This window comes from Schistocerca americana, chromosome 7, assembly GCF_021461395.2.
Source record: "Schistocerca americana isolate TAMUIC-IGC-003095 chromosome 7, iqSchAmer2.1, whole genome shotgun sequence".
NCBI lineage: Eukaryota > Metazoa > Arthropoda > Insecta > Orthoptera > Acrididae > Schistocerca > Schistocerca americana.
The window spans coordinates 455,002,783-455,023,842 of record NC_060125.1 but is presented as its reverse complement, the minus strand read 5'-3'; the positions used below and the strand labels follow the sequence as shown (position 1 = coordinate 455,023,842).

At 44.2% G+C, this 21,060-nt stretch overlaps 1 protein-coding gene across 1 annotated transcript in view; it reads left to right on the top strand.

Moving 5' to 3' along the window:
- Window positions 1-21,060, top strand: part of LOC124623001 (myrosinase 1-like) — a 64,968-nt gene that overhangs the window by 25,670 nt on the left and 18,238 nt on the right. The window contains exons 6-7 of the mRNA XM_047148791.1: window positions 5,559-5,653; window positions 11,158-11,302. Coding sequence (XP_047004747.1) covers window positions 5,559-5,653; window positions 11,158-11,302 — 240 coding nt within the window. The remainder of the gene's footprint in view (window positions 1-5,558; window positions 5,654-11,157; window positions 11,303-21,060) is intronic.

Genomic DNA, 21,060 nt, shown 5'->3' with positions numbered 1-21,060 from the left:
CGGTTATTCAGAGTCTATGCCTTTGAATTGATGGTTGACCCACATGGCATCTCATCCACGAGAATGACGCCATCACAATCCCAGAAGACTGTCATCATGACTTTTCCGCCAGACGGGGTTGTCTTGAGTTTCTTATTTTGTGGTGAATGAGGATGATGCCACTCAAAGACTGCCTTTTTGTTTCCGGTGCAAAGTGATGCACCCAGCTTTCGTCCCCCGTGACAGCAAAGGCTCTCCGTCGGTCTCAAAACGCTCCAACAATTCAGATGAAATGACCTTTCTTTGAATCCTGTGGTCCGCTGTGAGCATTCGTAGGAGACCTTCCAATATCCGAGAGTCTCGATCATTGCAGGCGCACTTCCAATGCTGACCGACAACTGTAGAGCGAAATGTCGAGTTATGATGCGCCGGTCGTGACGAATAATGGCATCGGCACGATTCAGAGTGTCTGGAGCAGTGGCTGTGACAGGACATGCGGAGCGCGGTTGATCATGGAGCTCTGTTTCTGCATTTCCTGAGGCTGTAACTTACTTTGCCCATCGCCCAGCTGTACTCCTATCAACGGCAGCATCGCCATACACTGCACACGAATGTTTATGGATGTTCACCATGGTTTCTTTACAAGAATTCAGTAACAGCACGCTGCTTGTAACGCGAGTAGTATGTAGACGCCATTTTGACGCTGTACTACAGCTCTGCTAACTGCCAGAACGGTTCGAAACTTCACCGGCGCACTGAACAAACATCAGATGTGAAGCATCAACAAGGACGTTTTTCTATGTATATTACTAGATTTTTTTAAACGTGGGGCATTGCTTATTGAACGACCCTCGTACATTACCCAATGGCGACGTTCCATTAATGCCTGTAATAAATGAATGTAAGTTTCTCTTTTAGTGGGTAGCGTTGATGATTTTATAGATAAATCCCTTTCTCATACCTATTTCTAATAAATTGTCAGTTTGTACAGAAATGAAACTATCCCATTTTTTGTGACGACGGATACCCCCCCCCCCCCCCCCCCCCCTCCTCTCCCTTACAGTATCGGTTCACTGTAAGATTGTATTTAATGAAAGTACTTAATTTCAGCCCTGTTTACAAAAATAAGCCATAACTAAGAAAGTAACATGAATTATTTTAGACGTGGGAAAAACCTACCTCTGTGTCGCTTTCATTACTGAAAGTCACATTCCCTATTAAGAAGCGAGCTCAAGAGATATAATCTGCGTAAACGACATAAGCACTTTTGCAACGTAAACCGACATGAACCGTAATAACAAACCTGAAAGAGCAAATGGGTTCAATGACGACTTTGGGAATTTCAATTCAATTCAAAAATATAAAATGAAGGGAATTACCTCATGTTACAAGTGAATAGCTTCCATCTTACAACACTGTCAGCCTCGGAAGAACTCGAGGTTTACCGGCCGACAGAACTATACTAACCTCTAAACCTCTTGTTGCCACTCTGTTCTACATCACCCACACTGGTACGTGCGTGCCTCGGCAATCCTAGAGTCTACGGACACCAGTGTGGATGACCATATCATTATTCCTTTCTTTTTACTTTAGTAATTTTTTTGCCTAATTTATACATAAGTATTTTCAGTTTCTTCATACGAAATAATAATTGAGGAAACGATTCTTGTGACCTGTTGACATTAATTTGATACTCAGAGCGTCCACTTGATCTTACAGGTTGAAAGTTAAGCAGTTGCCGTTAAGGTATCTGATGTGATATCATACTGACTTTAGTCCGCAAGTTTTGGTCACTTACAATTGTTTGCAGACCGCTGTCTAGTTGCCTGCAGTGTTCCTGAAAAAGGGGCATCTGAAAATGGCATGATCAGCGGAACCTTCCTCTCCATACTCACAGACTAATGTGTCACTATGTCCCACTCAGTGCACATAATATGTGGGATAAGGACCGTGACCTATCAATAGATGCGCAGTTTGAGCCTGTTCCTCATGTTTGGGAATATGCTGTAAACACGACTTGCAGTGCTCCTTATGACCCAGTCAGCCTGCCACTCAACTAATTTCCAGGCTCATAAACGTCTTTTATGAGTAAATGCGTTCCTGTGATCTAGTAGACACGATCTTATTGCTCAGCCCAACCAACACGGCGCTGCCCTGTAACCTACCACGATATCCGTCGGACTATCCCGAGGGCTACCAGTAAACCTTCTACTGGTGTAGTGAGAAACCCACCGGTGAGCCTCAGAAGTACGCTCCGCTGAATTCGTCGCAGTATTGTTTTGTAGCTGTCTAGTCTAACACAATGGTCCCAGGCGCTTGCCGCGAAACCCACAATTGCGTTGAAGATAGCTTCGTGGTATGACCACACCACCGAAACGGTAATTTATAGTCAGCAGTGCCAGTGCGAGCAGTCTTATACATAACTTTGGCCACTTACTGAGTAACAGATTTTACGTGTTCTAGAAAGATTCTTTTCTCGTTGAAAAGAATGCCTAAATATCTGTAAACAGTGCCACGTTTTACAGGTACTCCACCAAGCCGCAGGAAAGAGTTTCTGGCAAGAGAAAGTCTTCTCTTCAGAAGTATGTATGTGGCTTCATGAACAGCTACAGTCAGTTTCTTGCTCTTGCACCACCAGCAAGCACATCATTCACCTTTTTTTTCAAGTCACATCCTGGAATCTGCAGACACAACTGCTAGGCCGCCACCCACGTCTGCGACAACACCTTCAGTAGCATCAGCCCCGTGTGATAAATGTAACAGGGGTTCGATACTAAGATCCCAGAACAGTGGCCCACTTATGGAGCGTTGATGGCAGCCCTTTGTAACCTTTTTGGTTGCCTTACTCTGCCCCGCAAGCCTCTGGACACTACGTCCACTACAATAATCTACAAACCTCTTATAGAGAGACCTGGGGACCCTAAGTAATCGAAGGCTTACGGGCATCGCAGGCCACCAATGATTGTCGAAAGCGTCTGCTATGTTAATCATGAGCGTGACCGCACACTTCTTTGTTGAATTTTCTACAATCTGAAAAGTTCTATTGACCGCATCATCTATAGATTTCCCTTTTGTGAATCCATATTGACACTGGTTTAGACCTAAGAGCTCTCTGTGCGCCTGCAGCCGATCGCAGAGCAGGTTCCTACACTTTGCTCAAGACGTTTAATAAACAAAAGGTAGGTAACGCCGGTTCTTTATCTTTTGCCACTTTTATCACCACTGCTCTAACTTTTTACCACAGCGACGGGATCCTACCTATCCGCAACGCCTCGTTTAGTAATGCTACCAAATATGGCACTATCTGTGGACCTACCATTCGCACAAGCGCTCGGTAGACGCAGTGCGGACGAGGAACCTTTCCAAGTTTGAGCTTGGAAATTGCAACTTCTTCTTGAGCGCAATGTATCACCAACATCTGATTGTCGTACTCGTTACCTAGTTCACTTCTACGTTGCGCTTCAGGTTCAGTATCTGTGTCTGTGTTATCAGGAAGTAGGGCGATTAGCGGACATTTTGCTGACTCCCTCCAAGCAGCTATCGTATCATAGTAGGCTAGGTCTCTTAAACTTTTCAGTCAGTAATTTGTAAGTCTTCTCCAAATATTAAATTGCAGTTGTCTTCGTAAGAGTTTGTCCCAGTGCATTTTTGTTGTTTCCTGAAAATTGTTTGTAGAGCCTCTTAATTGTCCTGGAGTCATCGAACCTGGAAGCGCACTGTGATCCCTTAGAGCTCGTTGATAAGCTCTTCTTCTCGATCTTACGCTTCGGCTCATCGTGGGATGTTCTGGGTACCAAGGGATTGCAGCCTGACTGTTTACCTTATTCTTACGAATATAAATGTCCCGCGCTCTTAGCAAGAGTTCGGTTAGTACGCGCGCAGCCAAGTCTACAAGTACCGGATGCGATTCCTTTGGAAATGATGCAAGGTAGGCAAGTAAGCCATCCCAGACAGTTTTCGTGGTGTCCAACACACTCCTGCTTTCCTCTGCTTGCCAACTATAAACCTTAGCTGCTGCTTTCGGTTTGCTAGAGTGACGTCTGTGTTAGTGGCTACAGCTGCTCGTCCTTCGACTATACACGGGTGGTCTTCTAGATTTAAAACAATGAGGTCCAGTTCATGTACTGCGTCCTCTAAGATCTCACCCTGTTCGACAGATTGCCTACTGTGCCACAGAGGTGATTTTGCTTTGGCACCTGTTGCCACCAGCAGGTACGCATCACGTTCGTTAACAGCAACCGCCCAGAGTTTATCTACATAACGTACGATGGGATGAGAATACTGCATCCTATACTTACTACAGCCTTCTTTGTCTGCGCGTCCTTCACGACTTTGGGAAACCACAATCCGACACGTATCGGAACTGAAGTTTCTGTCACAGTCTATCTGCCAGATTCAAACTACGCGTAATGTTTTAAACTTCCGCCAATGAAAAATAACCTGATGTACCTAATTGGCCAGAGCACAGACTTCAAATGGTTGAAGCTACAGCTCACCCGTATTAATTAAATGCAACACAAAGATACGCATATTTCACTAATGTAAGAGAACTTACCACAAAAAATTATTAAAATACGTATAATGACAAACAGTAGACAAAAATAACGCGAGTCAGATATCGTGCGTACCTGTTAATAAGATTACACCGTGTGACATTCACACATCCACATCAGAGAAAAATTTCAAACTGCAAAATATATCACTGAATATGTAAAACATAGAAAATTTTTTAATTGATGTAGTTTGAAATAAGATCACGTAAAATGACTGTAAAGAATATTTCAATATATAAGACATGAATACTGGAACTAATAATTATTGAGCGACCATTCAACTTAGTTACTGTCAAGGCACATTTATTACAAAATTAAAATTCCTTAGATCAATTAAAATATCATTATATCCAGAAATGAAAATGAAACTGTTCGTAAATTTTCTTGAACGAGGGGATTCTGACTTTTAAAAGTGTTCAAAGTCACATAGATGTGCGTTGAACGATGTCTTCCAAAGCTGTCTGTGGCTCGATGTTGGAACCGACGGCGTATTATGCCCACAAATACCAAAGTAAGTCGAGATGTGAGCAAACTATGCTTCTATGTCTGCTTCCTTGCAGCCTGGAAGCAACCTCTAACGTCGTCCCATTACGTAGAATACTTTTCCATCGCATAAACTGTCACTTTGGTCTCGAAAGTCTGCGAAAAGGCCCTCCATGCCTCATCCGTATGACGCCGCAAGGCAGAGGATGACACAGCGGCCGGTAGACATCCACAAGGCGTTCATGGCCTGGTTAGGAGCTCGTTTTGTATAGTTACTGTACCATTAGGCACCGACAGAAGCCAGCAGCAAACATGCACTGTCGAACAGATATCCTTGATACTACTTGTAGATTCTGAATGTAGTAGATACATATAGGATAGTATGAGAACTTGAGGATACATAATCACGAGGTACATACCAAGGAAAACTTTCTAATAGAGAACTAACGCTTATATCAGTAAAGTCACAGACTAGACCCTTTACTGATACTGTATGGTATCAGCGTCATATACTGTACCTGTTCTGTTTCTTGTTTTTTGCAGGCAGAGTCGGCATCACACTGAGCACTAACTGGTACGAACCTCTGGACGACCGAGAGGAGACGCTGGCAGCACAGGAGCGCATGTTCCAGTTTGAGGTAGGTTCAGTTTTCCTTACGTTGCTCGTCCACTTCCAGAGAGTCCCAATGTCACGTCAAGAATGATGGTCACGTCTGCGATGCAAAAAAGGCATGTAGTAAACATAGTGCCACCGTAATGGAAAATCGTACTGCTAATACTATGAAGAGTAAATATAGTGCCACCGTAATGGAAAATCGTACTGCTAATACTATGAAGAATCTCTACTGGCAGCTAGTTTTTACTGGATCGTTTTATTTTAGAATCTGCTCTTGCTATACAGTAGAGACTACTTACAAAACACTTCTGTCATCTGCACTAAAATGCTTCTGCAGCATCTGTAATTTGTATCAAATCGGAGTAATAGATGTTAAACGTATAGAGGAAACAAGAAAGCGGATAAATCTCGTATTGTTTCCTAAACAGAGAGCGTAAAAGAACCGCTGAACAATAGCTGTTGGGAATCACACGTAGAATTGTACAGCATCTCATGAAAACTTTTATAGAATATTCCAGCAAGTGGTTTTCGCAACGGAACGGGTGAATATTATCCAGCTGCCTACGTATCATTCTCATAGGCATTACGAAGTTGACGCTTCGTCCGTGAATGGAACTGGTGTGCACTGTTTTCAGTGCAATGCGGATACTAAGCTGACTGAATAAAGAAACCAAACTAAATGCAATAATTATGCAATTAGCCGTCGGAGACCATGGAAACTTCACACCAGCTCAGAATATATCCCAGAACAATGTCTAAAAGTATGTGAGTGGAGTCCCGCTCAACCCTGTGCAGGGTGGACAAGAAGTTCCTGTACCCTTGCAACCCCTGTTTAGTATCAGCTTCATTATATAGGTTGGTAGCTATGTTCAAATGGTTCAAATGGCTCTAAGCACTATGGAACTTAACATCTGAGGTTACCAGTCCCCTAGACTTAGAACTACTTAAACCTAACCTAACCTAAGGACATCACACACATCCATGCCCGAGGCAGGATTCGAACCTGCGACCGTAGCAGCAGCGCGGTTCCGGATTGAAGCGCCTAGAACCACTCATACTCAGCGGCCGGCGTAGCTATGTTACTATTTATCAGTTGTAGGAATCAATTATTGGAGTTCATGTTCATATGTCTTCACAGTGCCAGTCGCAGTTGCTCTCGAGTTTAAATTTGTAGCCATGGTAAATGAGAGCCGACGCGGTTACACTATTGACGGACGCTTTGTGACAAGTGTGTGGGTGCAAGAGCGACAACACGCAGGGCAGACAATGAGACATGTTATAGGAGCATTCCAAGAAAGATTTATTAAGGCTCACCGCGAAAGGCAACAGTTGTGGATTGGGAAAGACGTACTTTTACTTTCGACTTCGTTAAAGACAGGCCTCGGAGAGGAAGGAAGAAGACTGTTTCAAGTCAATTTCCACATGCAGTGAATCCTGCTACGGTTATTTTTTCAGATGAACAGCTGACGTGCTAAAAAGGGGAAACGTACTTACACGTGTGAGTGTAATGGTCAATACCTCAGCTGAAGGAAAGGGGTCTTACAGAGCGCATATGGTTGCGGAAAGACGGAGCACATACTCACTACACTCATGCAGTGTGCTAGTTCCTCAACAATTTCCGAGACGGTAGATAGGTCGAGGTTCATCGGTAACACCAGCTCCCTTGATGAGACCGCCAAGAAGTCGTGTCCTCGCCACTCATGACAACTCATTATGGGGAGTCATTAGCCCGCATGTATCTATACTTCGTTATGATACAAATGAAAAACTGAGTAACTCTGCTGAGGTTGCATTTCGGGCTATAACATCGGACATGCTCAAAAATATGTCAAGAAGAACATGGAGGCGTACGAAAATGTGTTTACAGCATGATGGGGAACTTATCTCTGTATGGGAAACTAAATACGCAAGTATGTATTTGCGCTAAAACAAACCATATCATCAGGATACTTTCCATTAGGAACGTGGGTGCACTCAGCGACTGTGATACGATTTATAAATTATAGAGCGCAGCAATCAGTCGTCCTTTTAATTGCAGGTTTTATTTGGCAAATCGAAATTGCGGCTAGTGCCTAGCCATTATCAATGCACTATTTTATAGCCTCAATGCATGTCAGTTCCCTGGTGTTCGGGCGTCAGTCACGACGATTGCTGCGCTCTATAATTTATAAATCGAATAAAATCAATTAGCATTCGATACTAGAGGGTATGGGGACTTCTCGCACACTCAGTGTAGTTGAAAGATGTCCTTTTTTTGTACATTTTAAAGTTGTCGGGGTAGTCGTCTATATAGATCATCATTATAAGAAACATGCTGTAATAAATTGGATCTCTGTGTTTGATTTCTAAAACATGCTATCTCCTTTATTGGACTTGAACTAAGATCACCGTGACATCATTATTTAATGTTGACTTGACAACTAGATATCATGGTAGGCAGACTTGCAAGTATGAAAGGAGGCGGGGAGAATTGTGTTGTCAGTGGAGAAGCAATAATAGCAGAATGCGTCTGTCAGGTGTTCTCAGTGACTTCGTACGTGGACTAATCATTGGGTGCCATGTGAATAGGAAATCCAGCAGAGACATTTAAACCATTAAAAATCTGCCCAAACGAACTGTTGTTGATGTGACTGTGAAGTGCAAGCGCGAAGGAACACCCACAGCTAAAGCAAAACCAGATTGGTTTGGGTTGATTTGAAGAAACAGACCCAACAGCGAGGTCATCCGTCTCATCGGATTAGGAAAGACTGGAGAGGAAGTCGGCCGTGCCCTTTCAAAGGAATCGTCCCAGCATTTGCATTCAGGGAAATCATGGAAAACCTAAATCGGGATCGCCCGAGGTGGGATTGAACCGTCGTCCTCCCGAAAGCGAGTCCAAAATCGGGCAGACCTCATGTACTGATGGTCAAAGATCGTCGAGCATTGCGGAGGGTGGTTATAAAAAACTGCATCTGACGGTGGAAGTAACTGCTTGTGTCTTCGTAAGTGCCACCAACATTCCAATCTGCACAACGATTGCGAGTAGAGATTTAAAAAGAATGGGGTGCAATGGTCGTGTACTTCTTCATAATCCGAATATTTCTAAATTTCTTGAGATGGTGTAAAGAGCGAAAGAGTGACACTACTGATCAGTGGAGGACTAGAAAGGAATGATCTGGATCGATGAGTGACGCCATATCCTGCAGCAATCTGATGAAAGCGCTTGGTTTTAGCGAATGTCAGGAGAACGTGAAAAGCAATGTGTTGGACACGAGGCCACTGCCAAGAGAAATGTCTCTTGAAACTCAAAATTCCTTAAAAAAATACAGTGATAATGAAACATGAATATTAGCTACACATAATTAATAACAACAAATGAATAGCTGCTTTATAAAAAACTTGCACCTTTACGCCAGGAAACTGGAACACAAAAGACCTTTTTACAACCCTACTCTATCCATACACAGTCGTTATGTAAACTATATGAAACATGCTCATGAATAGCTTCGGATAATTCACAATACAGGGTGAGTCACTAACTATTGCCACCTAGAATAATTCCGAAAGTATGATAGTAGCTGAAAAGTTTGTGGGATAGATGTTGCATGGGACAATGGGAACCATAAGATGCCGTTGGTTTTTTGTTGCTAGGTGGGATCGCGTCAGAGATATGAAGATCAACTTTGTTTTTTAAATGGGATGCTATAGTTCAGTACCCATTTTCAGACAGCGTCTATCGAGACAAATCCAATGACGTGTAACAGTAAGGCCTTCGACGATCAATGAAGGTCAAAAAGGTTACTGAAGGTGTTCGAAGTGATGACCACTGGTATCAATGCAGTGCTGCAACTTCTTATCGTGGATTGAGTGGGATTCCTTATCACTTCGGAACTTATCGAAACACATGCTCTGACAATTCTCTCTCGTATATCGTGCAAATAGTCAATATTCACCGAATGCGACTTATACATCCAACGTGCCATTGGCATGTAAACACCAACCATTAAACGGTTTCGCGATACAGCACTGATAGGAACTGTAAGACTAGTATCGTCGAATGCAGCGAATGTGAATGATATATTTCTTCGAAGAACAAGTCGATATGCTTCTAATTTACGGAGAATTCCAACGAAATTCAGTGAGAGCTACAGATTTATGTGCTGAAATGTATCCTCAACGTACTCACGCTACAAGTCGTACATTTAATATGTGTATAATAAATTGAGAACAACTGGATCTTTAACGCATCGGAAACATATCCGGCAAAGGATAGTTACTAACGAAGAAACGGAAATTGGTACTCTTGCCACTGTGGTTTGAATTCCTTATGTTAGTTCTCGTCAAATCGCAAGGGACTGTCATGAGCCAGAGTGGTGTTGTTCGTGTTCTGCATCGTAAATATCATCCTTACCATATGCCTCCACCAAGAATTAACTGGTCGGATTGTATGCGAAGCATTGAATTCTGCCGATGGGCTCAATTTCAGATTCAGAGGGATGACACATTTATTAATTTGATTGCATTTACTGACGAGGCTACATTCACGATCCACGGAAATGTTAATTTACATAACATGCATTATTGGGCAACTGATAACCCAAGTTGGCTGCGGCATGTTGCATACCAAAAACCGTGATCGGTGAATGTACAGTGTGGGATTCTGGAGGACAGAATTATAGGCCCCTATTTCGTCGAAGGAAATCTTAATGGTAGGAAGTACAACACATTGCTGCATGAAACATTAGTTATCCTATTGGAAGAAATACCTTTAGGAATAAGGAAGATATTGTGGTCTCACCACGATAGGTGTCAGGCATATTTTTCGCTGATGGCTAGAAATGAGTTGCAGAGACAATTCCTAAATCGTAGGATTGGACGCGGAAGAAATGTGTCTTGGCCGGCTCGTTCGCCAGACTTGACTCCTCTGGATTTTTTCTTGTGACGATTCGTAAAAAGAGATTGTTTATAAAGACGTTCCAACTACACCTGAAGATATACGAGAGAGAATTGTCAGAGCATGTGCTTCGATAAGTGCCCAAGTGATAAGGAATACCACTCAACCCATAATTAGAAGACTGCAGCACTGCATTGATACCAATGGTCATTACTTCGAACGCCTTCCGTAAATGGACGTTCATGCCACCTTTGTGACCTTCAAAGACCTTACTGTTACACATCATTGGATTCGTCTCGATAGCCCCTATCAGAAAATAAGTACCAAACTATAGCATCACATGTAAAAGAACAAAGTTGACCATACCTCTGAAGCGACGACCGCACCTAGCAAAAAAACCAACGTTATCCCATGGCCCCCGTTGTACCATGCAACTTTTGTCCTACAAACTTTTCAGCTCCTATCATACTTTCGGAGTGAATCTTGGTGGCCATAGCTAGAGACTCACCCCGCATATCACAAGTTGTACATTCTAGTTTCTATTACGGCTACACACCCTTTTTTTCACTTTTGCTATTTACACTAGCATATGACACAAAGACAGTTTCTTCAGCCGTGTCTTGAGCAACTGGCACTCTCTTAACCTGTTACAGTTTGGCCTGTACGCGAACCCTATCTTGGTGGACGGCGACTACCCGGCCGTGGTGCGGGAACGTGTGGACAACAACAGCAGAGCCGAGGGTCGACCCAGGTCGCGCCTGCCCAGCTTCACAGAGGAGGAGAAGCGGATGATCAACGGTCAGTACACCAACAGAAGGGGCTTGATTACTCATCTTTTCTGTTTATCAATCCCGCAGTCAGCTAAGGCGCTCTTAATTACATACTACTACAAATTAATCTATTAATTCTTAATTGAATGTTTCACCCAGTAACTTAAGTATCATTTCTGCATCAACATTACTATCTTCTGTGCCTGTTGCCGACACATCTATGATCTGAAGTTAGTACTACAGTCATTAGGAATGAGCGTACCGCACCTTGTACGCTAAACTGAGGGTACTCACGTGTCGCGTGTACGATGCATGTTCAGAGAGTAAGTGTAATGTGGTATTTTGATGGTTGAGAACCCTTTGTGTTAGAGGAAAATCCGCTCACCTGACGAAACACCGCACGAATACGATAGTACGTAGACCCATGTTGTAATGTCCAGCTGTGTGAAAGATGCCGGTAGGAAATTCTGCCAAGTGCCAGACACGTACTGTGTTCCGCTTCCTTCTCGCGAAAGAAATAACACCTACCGAAATTTTTTCGTGAATCAAAACGGTTACGGTGAAGATGTTATGAATAGAATAAGTGTGGGTAAGAGGTGTAGGTAGTATAGTGGGGACAGAACAAATGAACGAACAGAGGAGTGGAAGACCTTCCATTTTGACTGATGAATTGGTGCAGACAATCGGGAACTGTTTGTTAAGACCACCGATTCACAGTGATTGTCATTTCTGCGGTTTTTCCAGATCTCTCTACAATTCTCTGATACAAAACTTCCAGGGAAACGTGGGTTAGCAGAAACTGTGAACATAGTGCGTCCCAATCAGCATTTAACTTCTTCTTCCTTCTCGTAGTCAAAACAAATGGCATGCTTGGAACAAGAGTACCATAAGGCTGTTTAGGCAACAGTCCTGTAGTCTCAGCAATACTGCATGTCTTCCAAGCCAAACTGTTAGCATCCGGAAATGCTTCAAGGCCACCATAATCTGCTTGATTGTCCCATACAACAGCAAGTGTCAGCCAGGTTCTACCTCCAAACACTGCTTGTACATCATAGGTAAAGTTCAGATGGAGTCCACGAAAAACGTATGGACCTCCAATCAATTGCTGTTTATTAAACTGCCCAGCCAAGTCAACATCAATCGCCTTCAAAGTGCGATACACGGGCACACTGCGCCGCCAGCGACGACGGTAACCACGTCGCAGAGGCATTGCTGTGGCACGTGGCCGCTGTACCGCTGTACGAGGCTGCCGGGCAACACGGGCCCTAGTTCTACTAGTCCCGTGTTGCAGAATAATTGGCTTCCGGTCGGGCTGACAAGGCACGCTGGCGCTCTGCCAGCGCGTGGCGACCGGAAGTTGCGGTTGCGATAAGCACGGAGCGTTATTCGCTCTGCGAACGTCGAGGAGTGCGGACGCATAGCTCTGGGTGTCTCGCTGGGCGTTGGCTTGCTACGTTCACTCGTGTTAACGTGCCACAGCAATGCCTGTGCGACGTGGTTACCGTCGTCGCTGGCGGCGCAGTGTGCCTGTGTATCGCAGTTTGAAGGCGATTGATTTTGACTTGGCTAGGCAATTTAATAAACAGCAGTTGATTGGAGGTCCAAATGTATTTCGTGGACTCCATCTGAACTTTACCTGTGATGTACAAGCAGTGTTTGGAGGTAGTACCTGACAGAGCAGCTCGAGGAAGACATCTCAGTAGCGGCCACGAGTTTCTGGAGCGACTTGAATTGGAAAGTGTGGAATTTCTGAGCTCTTGTTGTGACTGGATATGAAACGTGGGTGGCTCATTATACGCTTGAGACAAAAAGACAGTTGTCCAAGTCACCCACCTACCAGACGAGTTCAAAACCAAAATCTCGGGCAAAAACTCCTACTCTCTGTGTTCTAGGACAAAAAAGGCATCATTTTGTTCGAGTCTCTGCCTCAGAGGGGCACCGTCAACGCACATCGATATTATGAGCCCCTGAATCAGCATTCAAAACAAAAAGTAAGGAAACCTGACAGGAGGAGAGAGAAATGTCCCTGTTGCACGACAAAGCCCGTGCTCACACTGCCTTATCCACTAACGCACCCCCCCCCCCCCCCCACCCCCCTCCCGCCGACAATTGTATTTTCTGACTTGGGGCATTCAGATTAACAAGATTAACATCTTTTCCAAAGTTGGTACGGAACTGGTGGGAGAGTCCTTCGAGGAGGGTATAAAGAAAATTGTGCCACAGCTCACCCCATGCATTGACAAGTATTGTGTGGGAAAATAGTAAACGTATATCAACAGTATACTGTTAACTTTTCTTCAGATATGATTTTTCTAAAAAAAAGTAAAAACTCTAATACACTTATTTTCCGGCCATGCCTCGTATACATGGGTCACTCAGACAGCAGTGACGTGTGTGTGTCAATCTAGTGGGGTTCAACGAGTGTTCTGCAGACTGAATACAGTGCGCACAGGTTTGCGAAGGAGGGGCTTTTGCTACAGGACATTATGCCATTTGCTTTAGAGTTGGCGAGTGAAGTACCTGTGGCACTAACCTGTGTTTGTAGCGGAGCAAATGAGAGCCGTCTTTGTATGGAAGGAAGAAGCTTTTGGTCAGACAGTGTTATCTAAATAATTCACGGCATTCGGATCTGGAGCCAGACATTGTGAAAGGCAGTAGGTGTTGTGGCAGGTGAGTTGATGAACATAGGTCATGTCGCACGTTCTAGGGTAAAGATTACAAAGTGCTGAACCGTGATTGTTCTCTGCTGTCCTTAACAGTTAATGTCCAAGGACCCGCTCTCCCTCTGGGAAGGATCTTGTTAATGTGGGTGTAACATAATTACAGTTCACTACCTTGTAAACTGTAGCCGCAATAGCATTCGGAAGCTGGAACCGGATCCGAGGCACAAAAGGCTGTTCATAAATTTTCAACCCTACTGTTTCGTGCCCTCGTGTCCTGTCGCGAGATCGGGTTGGGGGGGGGGGGGGGACAATTTGCAAGTGGGAGAGGGAGAGGGAATGGCACAGAATTATATACTTATATGGATATGGTGTCTATTCTCTAGCCGCCTAAAACAGAATTGTATATTAGGACCTTCATCTGCTGATGGGCGTTGATATGTATCAACCGGGACTCGAACCCAGGATCTCCTGCTTACATAACAGACGTTCTATCCATCTGAGCCACCGAGGGCACACAGAATAGTGCGACTGCAGGGGCCTACCTCGCGCATGTCTCCCGCGTGACCCATATTCTCATCATATATGTCCACACACTACATTCGTAGTGTCCCTACCCAATATACTCATTACACGTGGAAGACATTCTTTCCAAGTCCCGTAAGAGTTCGGGTAATATGTGTGCATCCGCACAGAAGAGGACTGTCGTGGCCGGTATTGCCATAACTATATACATATACGGATTTCCATAGTCCCTGCAGTCACGCTATCCTCTGTGCCCTCGGTGGCTCATATGGATAGAGCGTCTGCCACGTAAGCAGGAGATCCTGGGTTCAGCTCCCGGTTGGGGCACATATTTTCACCTGTCCCCGTTGATATATATCAACGCCTGTCAGCAGCTGATGGTATTAATATATAATTCTATTTAAGGCACAGAATCGGCGTCAGGGTGCGACATTGACACATTCCTGAATAACGGCAGTGGGTCCCACAAAGACCCCCAGTTCGGCAAAATTTACCTTAATTGGGAACTTTAATCGTCCCTCTACAAAGACATCAATTGACTCATTCCTAGACGTCACTGAGACAGACTAACTCAGCTGAGTGGCTCTGCGTCGCTGAGCTGGCGTCTACTGGCCGCATGCGAAATGTTATGAGTGAAGGAAGGGCTGTCTCAGCATTTAGGCATTAGTGAATGGCTGCCTCTGTACAGAGACATTTTTAAAGTGCCTAAGAAACGTGCACAGATGTCATCGAAGGTGTTGAAACCTTCAGGGGCGCTTTGACATTTTATTCACGAATGTGTCAATATCACACAACCATCCCCCCAACTCCCCCCTACCCCCCGATCCCCCCACCCCTCCTCCACCAACTGGCCATGCTGTAAGACGGTGTGAAACTGGAAAGCTGGAAAACCATAAGCACCCTTTGCTGCTTGATATCACGTCCAATGATTTTGAACTGTCCCTAGTGGTTTCATCCAGTACACGGGAGCAAAATGTGCGGTCGCGCTACAGTCCAAAGGGGAGCGATTACGTTCAATGAAGATGCTGCTACACACTGTCTTCAGAATAGCACCCACCTTCACGGCCGACTTCACTAACGCACGCTTGTATGGTGGTGCTTGACCCTGAGGTAAGCCAGTTCGAATCTTGGTGGCGGAAGAAATTTTCTTTGCCAATATTTGGCCGGCAGGGAGATAATTTAAAGTTCCTAATCATTAGACTTTGCGGCAATGTCTTCGGTTCAATAAAAAAAATCTTCGCAGTGTATGATGAACTGAGAGCTTATGACGCTGCTGATGGTGATCCGTCCATCGGATGGAGACGTTAAACTCCGCCGCCCCCATGATGCTTTTTGAGAGGAGTAAGCTGCTGTAACTGCGACCGGGACGGTCGTGGGGTTGAAATGACGGAAAGCGCGGCGGGACTCGCGGCGAGGCCCGCAAACAACAGCACAACGGGAGAGGACGGACACGACCAACGAAGGACAGAACGAACAACAACAAGGCCGAACAACGGAGTCACAAGGAAACCTAACAAACACGTCCATTCGTACACAGAACAAGAAAGTAAGTAAGCTGTCTAACGCGAGGCCATGTGTCCACAGACGTACGCGAGATTAGACTGACTGGCAGAGCTTTTTTTTCCTTTATTGATTTTCAATTCCCCCCGAAGGGGGAGGGCTGGCAGCAGCTTAGTACGCTGCTCTACAGCCTACAGACTTTTTATAAAAAAAGGAAGAAAAAAGAAACAAGAAAAACAGGCGATAAAACGGTGACTTAAAGTGTAAAATGGCGGAAAAATGCGGAAAGTTAAAACAGAAAGCAAAAGGGGTTGGAAATGTTGATAAAATACACAGGAATCAGACAAGCAACATAGTAGACACACAACTAAAAAACATGGCGACAGTCTGATTTCTGTTCGCAAGTGATAAAAATTACACCCAACGACAGTATGATGGCTGTACGCAACACTTCCCAAAAGACGCAACACGGAACACTCACTGTAAAAACACTCACTGTAAAACACTGCACGAAAATGGCGGCACAAATATGACACTCCCGAGCGAAAGGCAGATGTGGGGTGGGGGGGCCTGGAGGATGGGGAAAAACAAGGAGGGAGGAGAGGAAAAAACGAAAAGGGGGGGGGGGGGGGTGACAGGCTGAGCGAGAGGCAGGCGCTTAAGTCGTCTACCGGGGATGCCGCTATTGGCCACTGGAACCACATGTTCCACTGTGGCGCCCTCACACTAAAAGCGGGCCAGGAGGCGCTCGCCGCCACAGATTACGGCGTGATGGTGCAGAGACCTCTAGGGGTCTTGGTGTCCATGACATCTGGCGGGGATTCAAATTCCACGGCGCGCGGTACCAGATAAACTATTGCCGGCGCCGTGTTTCACCCTCTCCGACACGAACATGACACTACACTACACGCACATCCATTGCAGTCACCTACAGTTAAAAGATAACTGTAGGCACACAGTCCTCATGCCTCAAAAAAGTAAGGTGCCGGCGGGCACGGAGGATTGGGAAAACCTTTCCGATTAGATGGTTGAACTTTCTCGTAGCGGCCTCCCAGCCAATCATGCCATACGATTTTACTTTATTACAGGAGATTTGTATCGTCCGCTGGAGTCAGCAGTGTCAAATATTGTCAAAAGTGCCGTTCTATTGCTCATCGAACTGCGAACTGTCGTTTTCGACCACGAAATGCATGAGAAGGGTCGATTTCATTGACGCCCATTACGCGAACACATTGGGCATTTTTTTGTGTCGATTCTGAGCGAGTGTGTGTGTGAATTGTTTTCCTCATCCGTCCATGGTAAAACCTCGAGATTTTAACGCTGGGAGTAGCGGTTCTAGCCCCCATGCCATAGGCGTCAAGAGAAGACATGGAATATGGGTAACAGCGAGTGTGATAACCTTCCTATCGTGTGATACGTCCACGGTGGCAGTGGGTAAAATTCTTGTGCCAAGTTCACATGATTACCTTACTTACACTTCACATGAATTTCCGAACTATGGCCTTTTTTTTCCTTATGTGTCAACATCTTGCTGTTTGAAGCACCGTCGAGACCGAGTGTGGATTCGCAGTGCACCACATTCTTGCACCATTACAGAAGGGAGTTGTGTGCACCTTTGAGCCAAATTTTAAACATCTGCTTCGCGACAGATGGCAATTACGAAGAAGTGACCCTTAATTGTGTGGCGCAGATTGTTGTTGTTGTGGTCTTCAGTCCAGAGGCTGGTTTGATGCAGCTCTCCATATATATATATATATATATATATATATATATATATATATATGTGTGTGTGTGTGTGTGTGTGGGTGGGTGGGTGGGTGGGTGGGTGGGTATTTCGGGGTTGTATAGTGTTTGGTATTGTGGGACTTTAAGTGCTTGAGACAAAGACGAGTAGCAAAAATGAAATTAATGAGAAGCACCCAATTAAAATTGTGGACCACAAAATAGACAAGGAGAAGGAACTGTGTTTCCTTGGAAGTAAAGTTACACATTGCGAAGCAAAGAAGACAAAAAACAAAAAGCTGTTCCTGGCCAAAAGAGGTTCTGTAGTGATAAACATCTGTTAAAACTTGAGGAAGAAATTTCTGAGAATGTATATCTGGAACATAATACTGTACGAAAGTGAATTGTGGACGGAGGGGTAACAAGAAAAGAACCGAAGAGCCTCAGACGTAGAATGACAGGAAACGAAGAGATTCTCCACAGAATCGGTGAAGAAAGACATGCTTGGAAAAATTTGACAAGAAGAAGGATCTAGATGATAGTACCTGTTTACGGAAATGTTCTTTCATTGGTGGCGGCAGTAATTCATGAAAGGGCCAAGCCCAAGGTTCAACATCACTTGTGAATGACTACATCTAGATTTATTTCGTGACCAAATTTAAAATCTGCCCTTACAACGGAATGAAGGGAAAAGTCAGTTATTAACAACCAATAACCACAGTGCTTAAAAATTTGCTTTGAAACTTTTCCCCTTTTTTTTAAAAAAAATTACAACATGATCTACATCAATAATCACTTTAAAATTCTCTATTTAAAAAATTTACAACTATATCAAAATCAGCAATCACCAAGCGCCAGAAGGCTTAGAAATTGCATTGAAGTTTTTATGTATTACAACAAATTCAAGATCAATACTGAGCCCTGAAAGGCTTAGAAATACACTGAACAGCCAAAGAAACTGCTGTACCTGCGTAGCGTCGTGTAGGACCCCCGCGAGAACGCAGAAGTGCCACAACACGACGTGGCATGGACTCGGCTAATGTCTGAAGTGGTGTTGGAGAGAACTGACTCCATGAACCCTTCAGGGCTGTCCATAAATCCGTAAGAGTACGACGGGGTGGAGATCTCTGCAGAATAGCACGCTGCAAAGCATCCCAGATACGCTCAATAATGTTCATGTCTGGGGAGTTTGGTGGCCAGCGGACGTGTTTAAACTCAGAAGAGTGTTCCTGGAGCCACTCTGTAGCAATTGTGGACGTGTGGGTGTCGCATTGTCCGGCTGAATTGCGCAAGTCCGTCGGAATTCACAATGGATATGAATGGATGCAGGTGATCAGACAGGATGCTTATGTATGTGTCACATGTCAGAGTCGTATATAGACGTATCAGGGGTCCCATTCACTCCAACTGCATAGCCCCACACAATTACAGAGCCTCCGCCAGCTTGAACAGTACCCTGTTGATATGCAGGGTCCATGGATTTATGACCTGTACACGTCCATCCGCTCGATACAATTTGAAACGAGACTCGTCCGACCAGACAACATCTTTCCAGAAATCAATTGTCCATTGTCGATGTTAACGTGCCCAGTCGAGACATAAAGCTTTGTGTCGTTCAGCCATCAAGGACACACGAGTCAGCTTTCGGCTCTTTCGATGGTGTACCATTGAATGGTTTGCAAGCTGACACTTGTTGATGGTCCAGCCTGCAGCAATTTACGGAAGGGTTGCACTTCTGTCACGTTGAACGATAGGGTCCAGTCATCCTTTGGTCCCGTTCTTGCAGGATCTTTTCGCAGCTCAGCAATATCGGAGATTTGATGTTTTACTGGATTCCTGATGTTCACAGTACACTCCTGAAATGATCATAAGAGAAAGATGAGGTGTTACAGAAGAATGTTGAATATTAGGTGGGCTGGTAAGGTAATAAATGTAGAGATTCTGTGCAGAATCGGAGAGTAAGGAATATGTAGAAAACACTGGTAAGAAGAAGGGACAGGATGATACGGCATCAGTTAAGACATCAGTGAATAACTTCCATGTAAATAGCGGGAGTATGTAGGGTAAAAACTGTAGAGGCAGACAGAGACTGGAATACATCCAGTAGATCCAGGACATAGTTACACGTTCTACTCTGAGATGAAGAGTTCGGCACACGAGAGGAATTCGTGGATGGTTGCTTCAAACCAGTCACAAGATTGATGACCCCCTAAAGCCACACTAGGTGTCTCCTACGCTCACCAGCTAATGAGCCGAGTGACAGATGGCGTATGGCGTGAGTGGACTGCAGGTGCCATAGGGCCCCACCAGCGAGGGAAGAAAGCCTCCAGTGCCATTGGTTTGGTTTTCAGTCCGAGTACCATGCAACATTCCACATCAGGGCATCAGTGCTAGTCTTTGCATATCGGCGTAACTACTGCAGTGGGGACAAGTTAATAGTACTCAATTCCAAAGCCCTCCCATATGCCTCCCAACGCCCCTACAAGAAAAAAATCCTTAAAAAATTAACTTTTCTTTGATGACTCTGGAAGGGTTCTATCAAATTTCTTCCAAATATTGTAGATGTAAGACGCATTACTGTTAGCCATAGATTAACGCGAAAAATTTTGATCAAAACACAGTAGAAAACATTAAATATATCGTACTGAAGCTCAAAGTGTCGCGGAAAGCAATTTACCAGATGCTTAATGTGCTTGATTTTCTGTGTCTCTGAACGTTATTATTTCGTTAACGCTTGTCGGCTATTGATGTGTTACACAAATCCATTTGTTCTTTTCAGAAGTACTAAACGTACATGACATCCACCTGACTTCGTTGTTTAATGAAATCACCATGCCGCTGCTAAATTCCGTATTAGTTTCTTACCTATCAGACTGAAGAATCTATGGAGAGTAGAGCACAGGGAAGACAGCTACACAACAGATAACACGGATCGATATCACTGCTATTATAGTCACGCCAATGTTTTTTACTGTAATCACTGTAATTACATCGATACCCAGGATCCAGAGAGAATTGTTGTGAAATACTCAACTATTGATATAGCTGAACTTGAGGTTTTGCTCTTACTGTCATAACCGCATTTTATTAGTCGGAGAATGACTAGCAGAAGCCAAAAACTGATATGACTTACCTAATACGAATACAATTACTATTTTATATAAAACAAATATTTTGGTTATTTAATTGCTGTACAAGGAAGGATTCCATTCTTCCAGGAATTACTATATAGTACCTTCAGACAGCGTTGAATAACGAGTTTTCTTTAATGGGCACTGTTTAGTCTGATCCCCATTTTTATAACTATTTATACACATATCTGTATCTTTCAGAATGTGATAATAAATTATGATGTACTGAGTCAAAGTTACCTTTCACA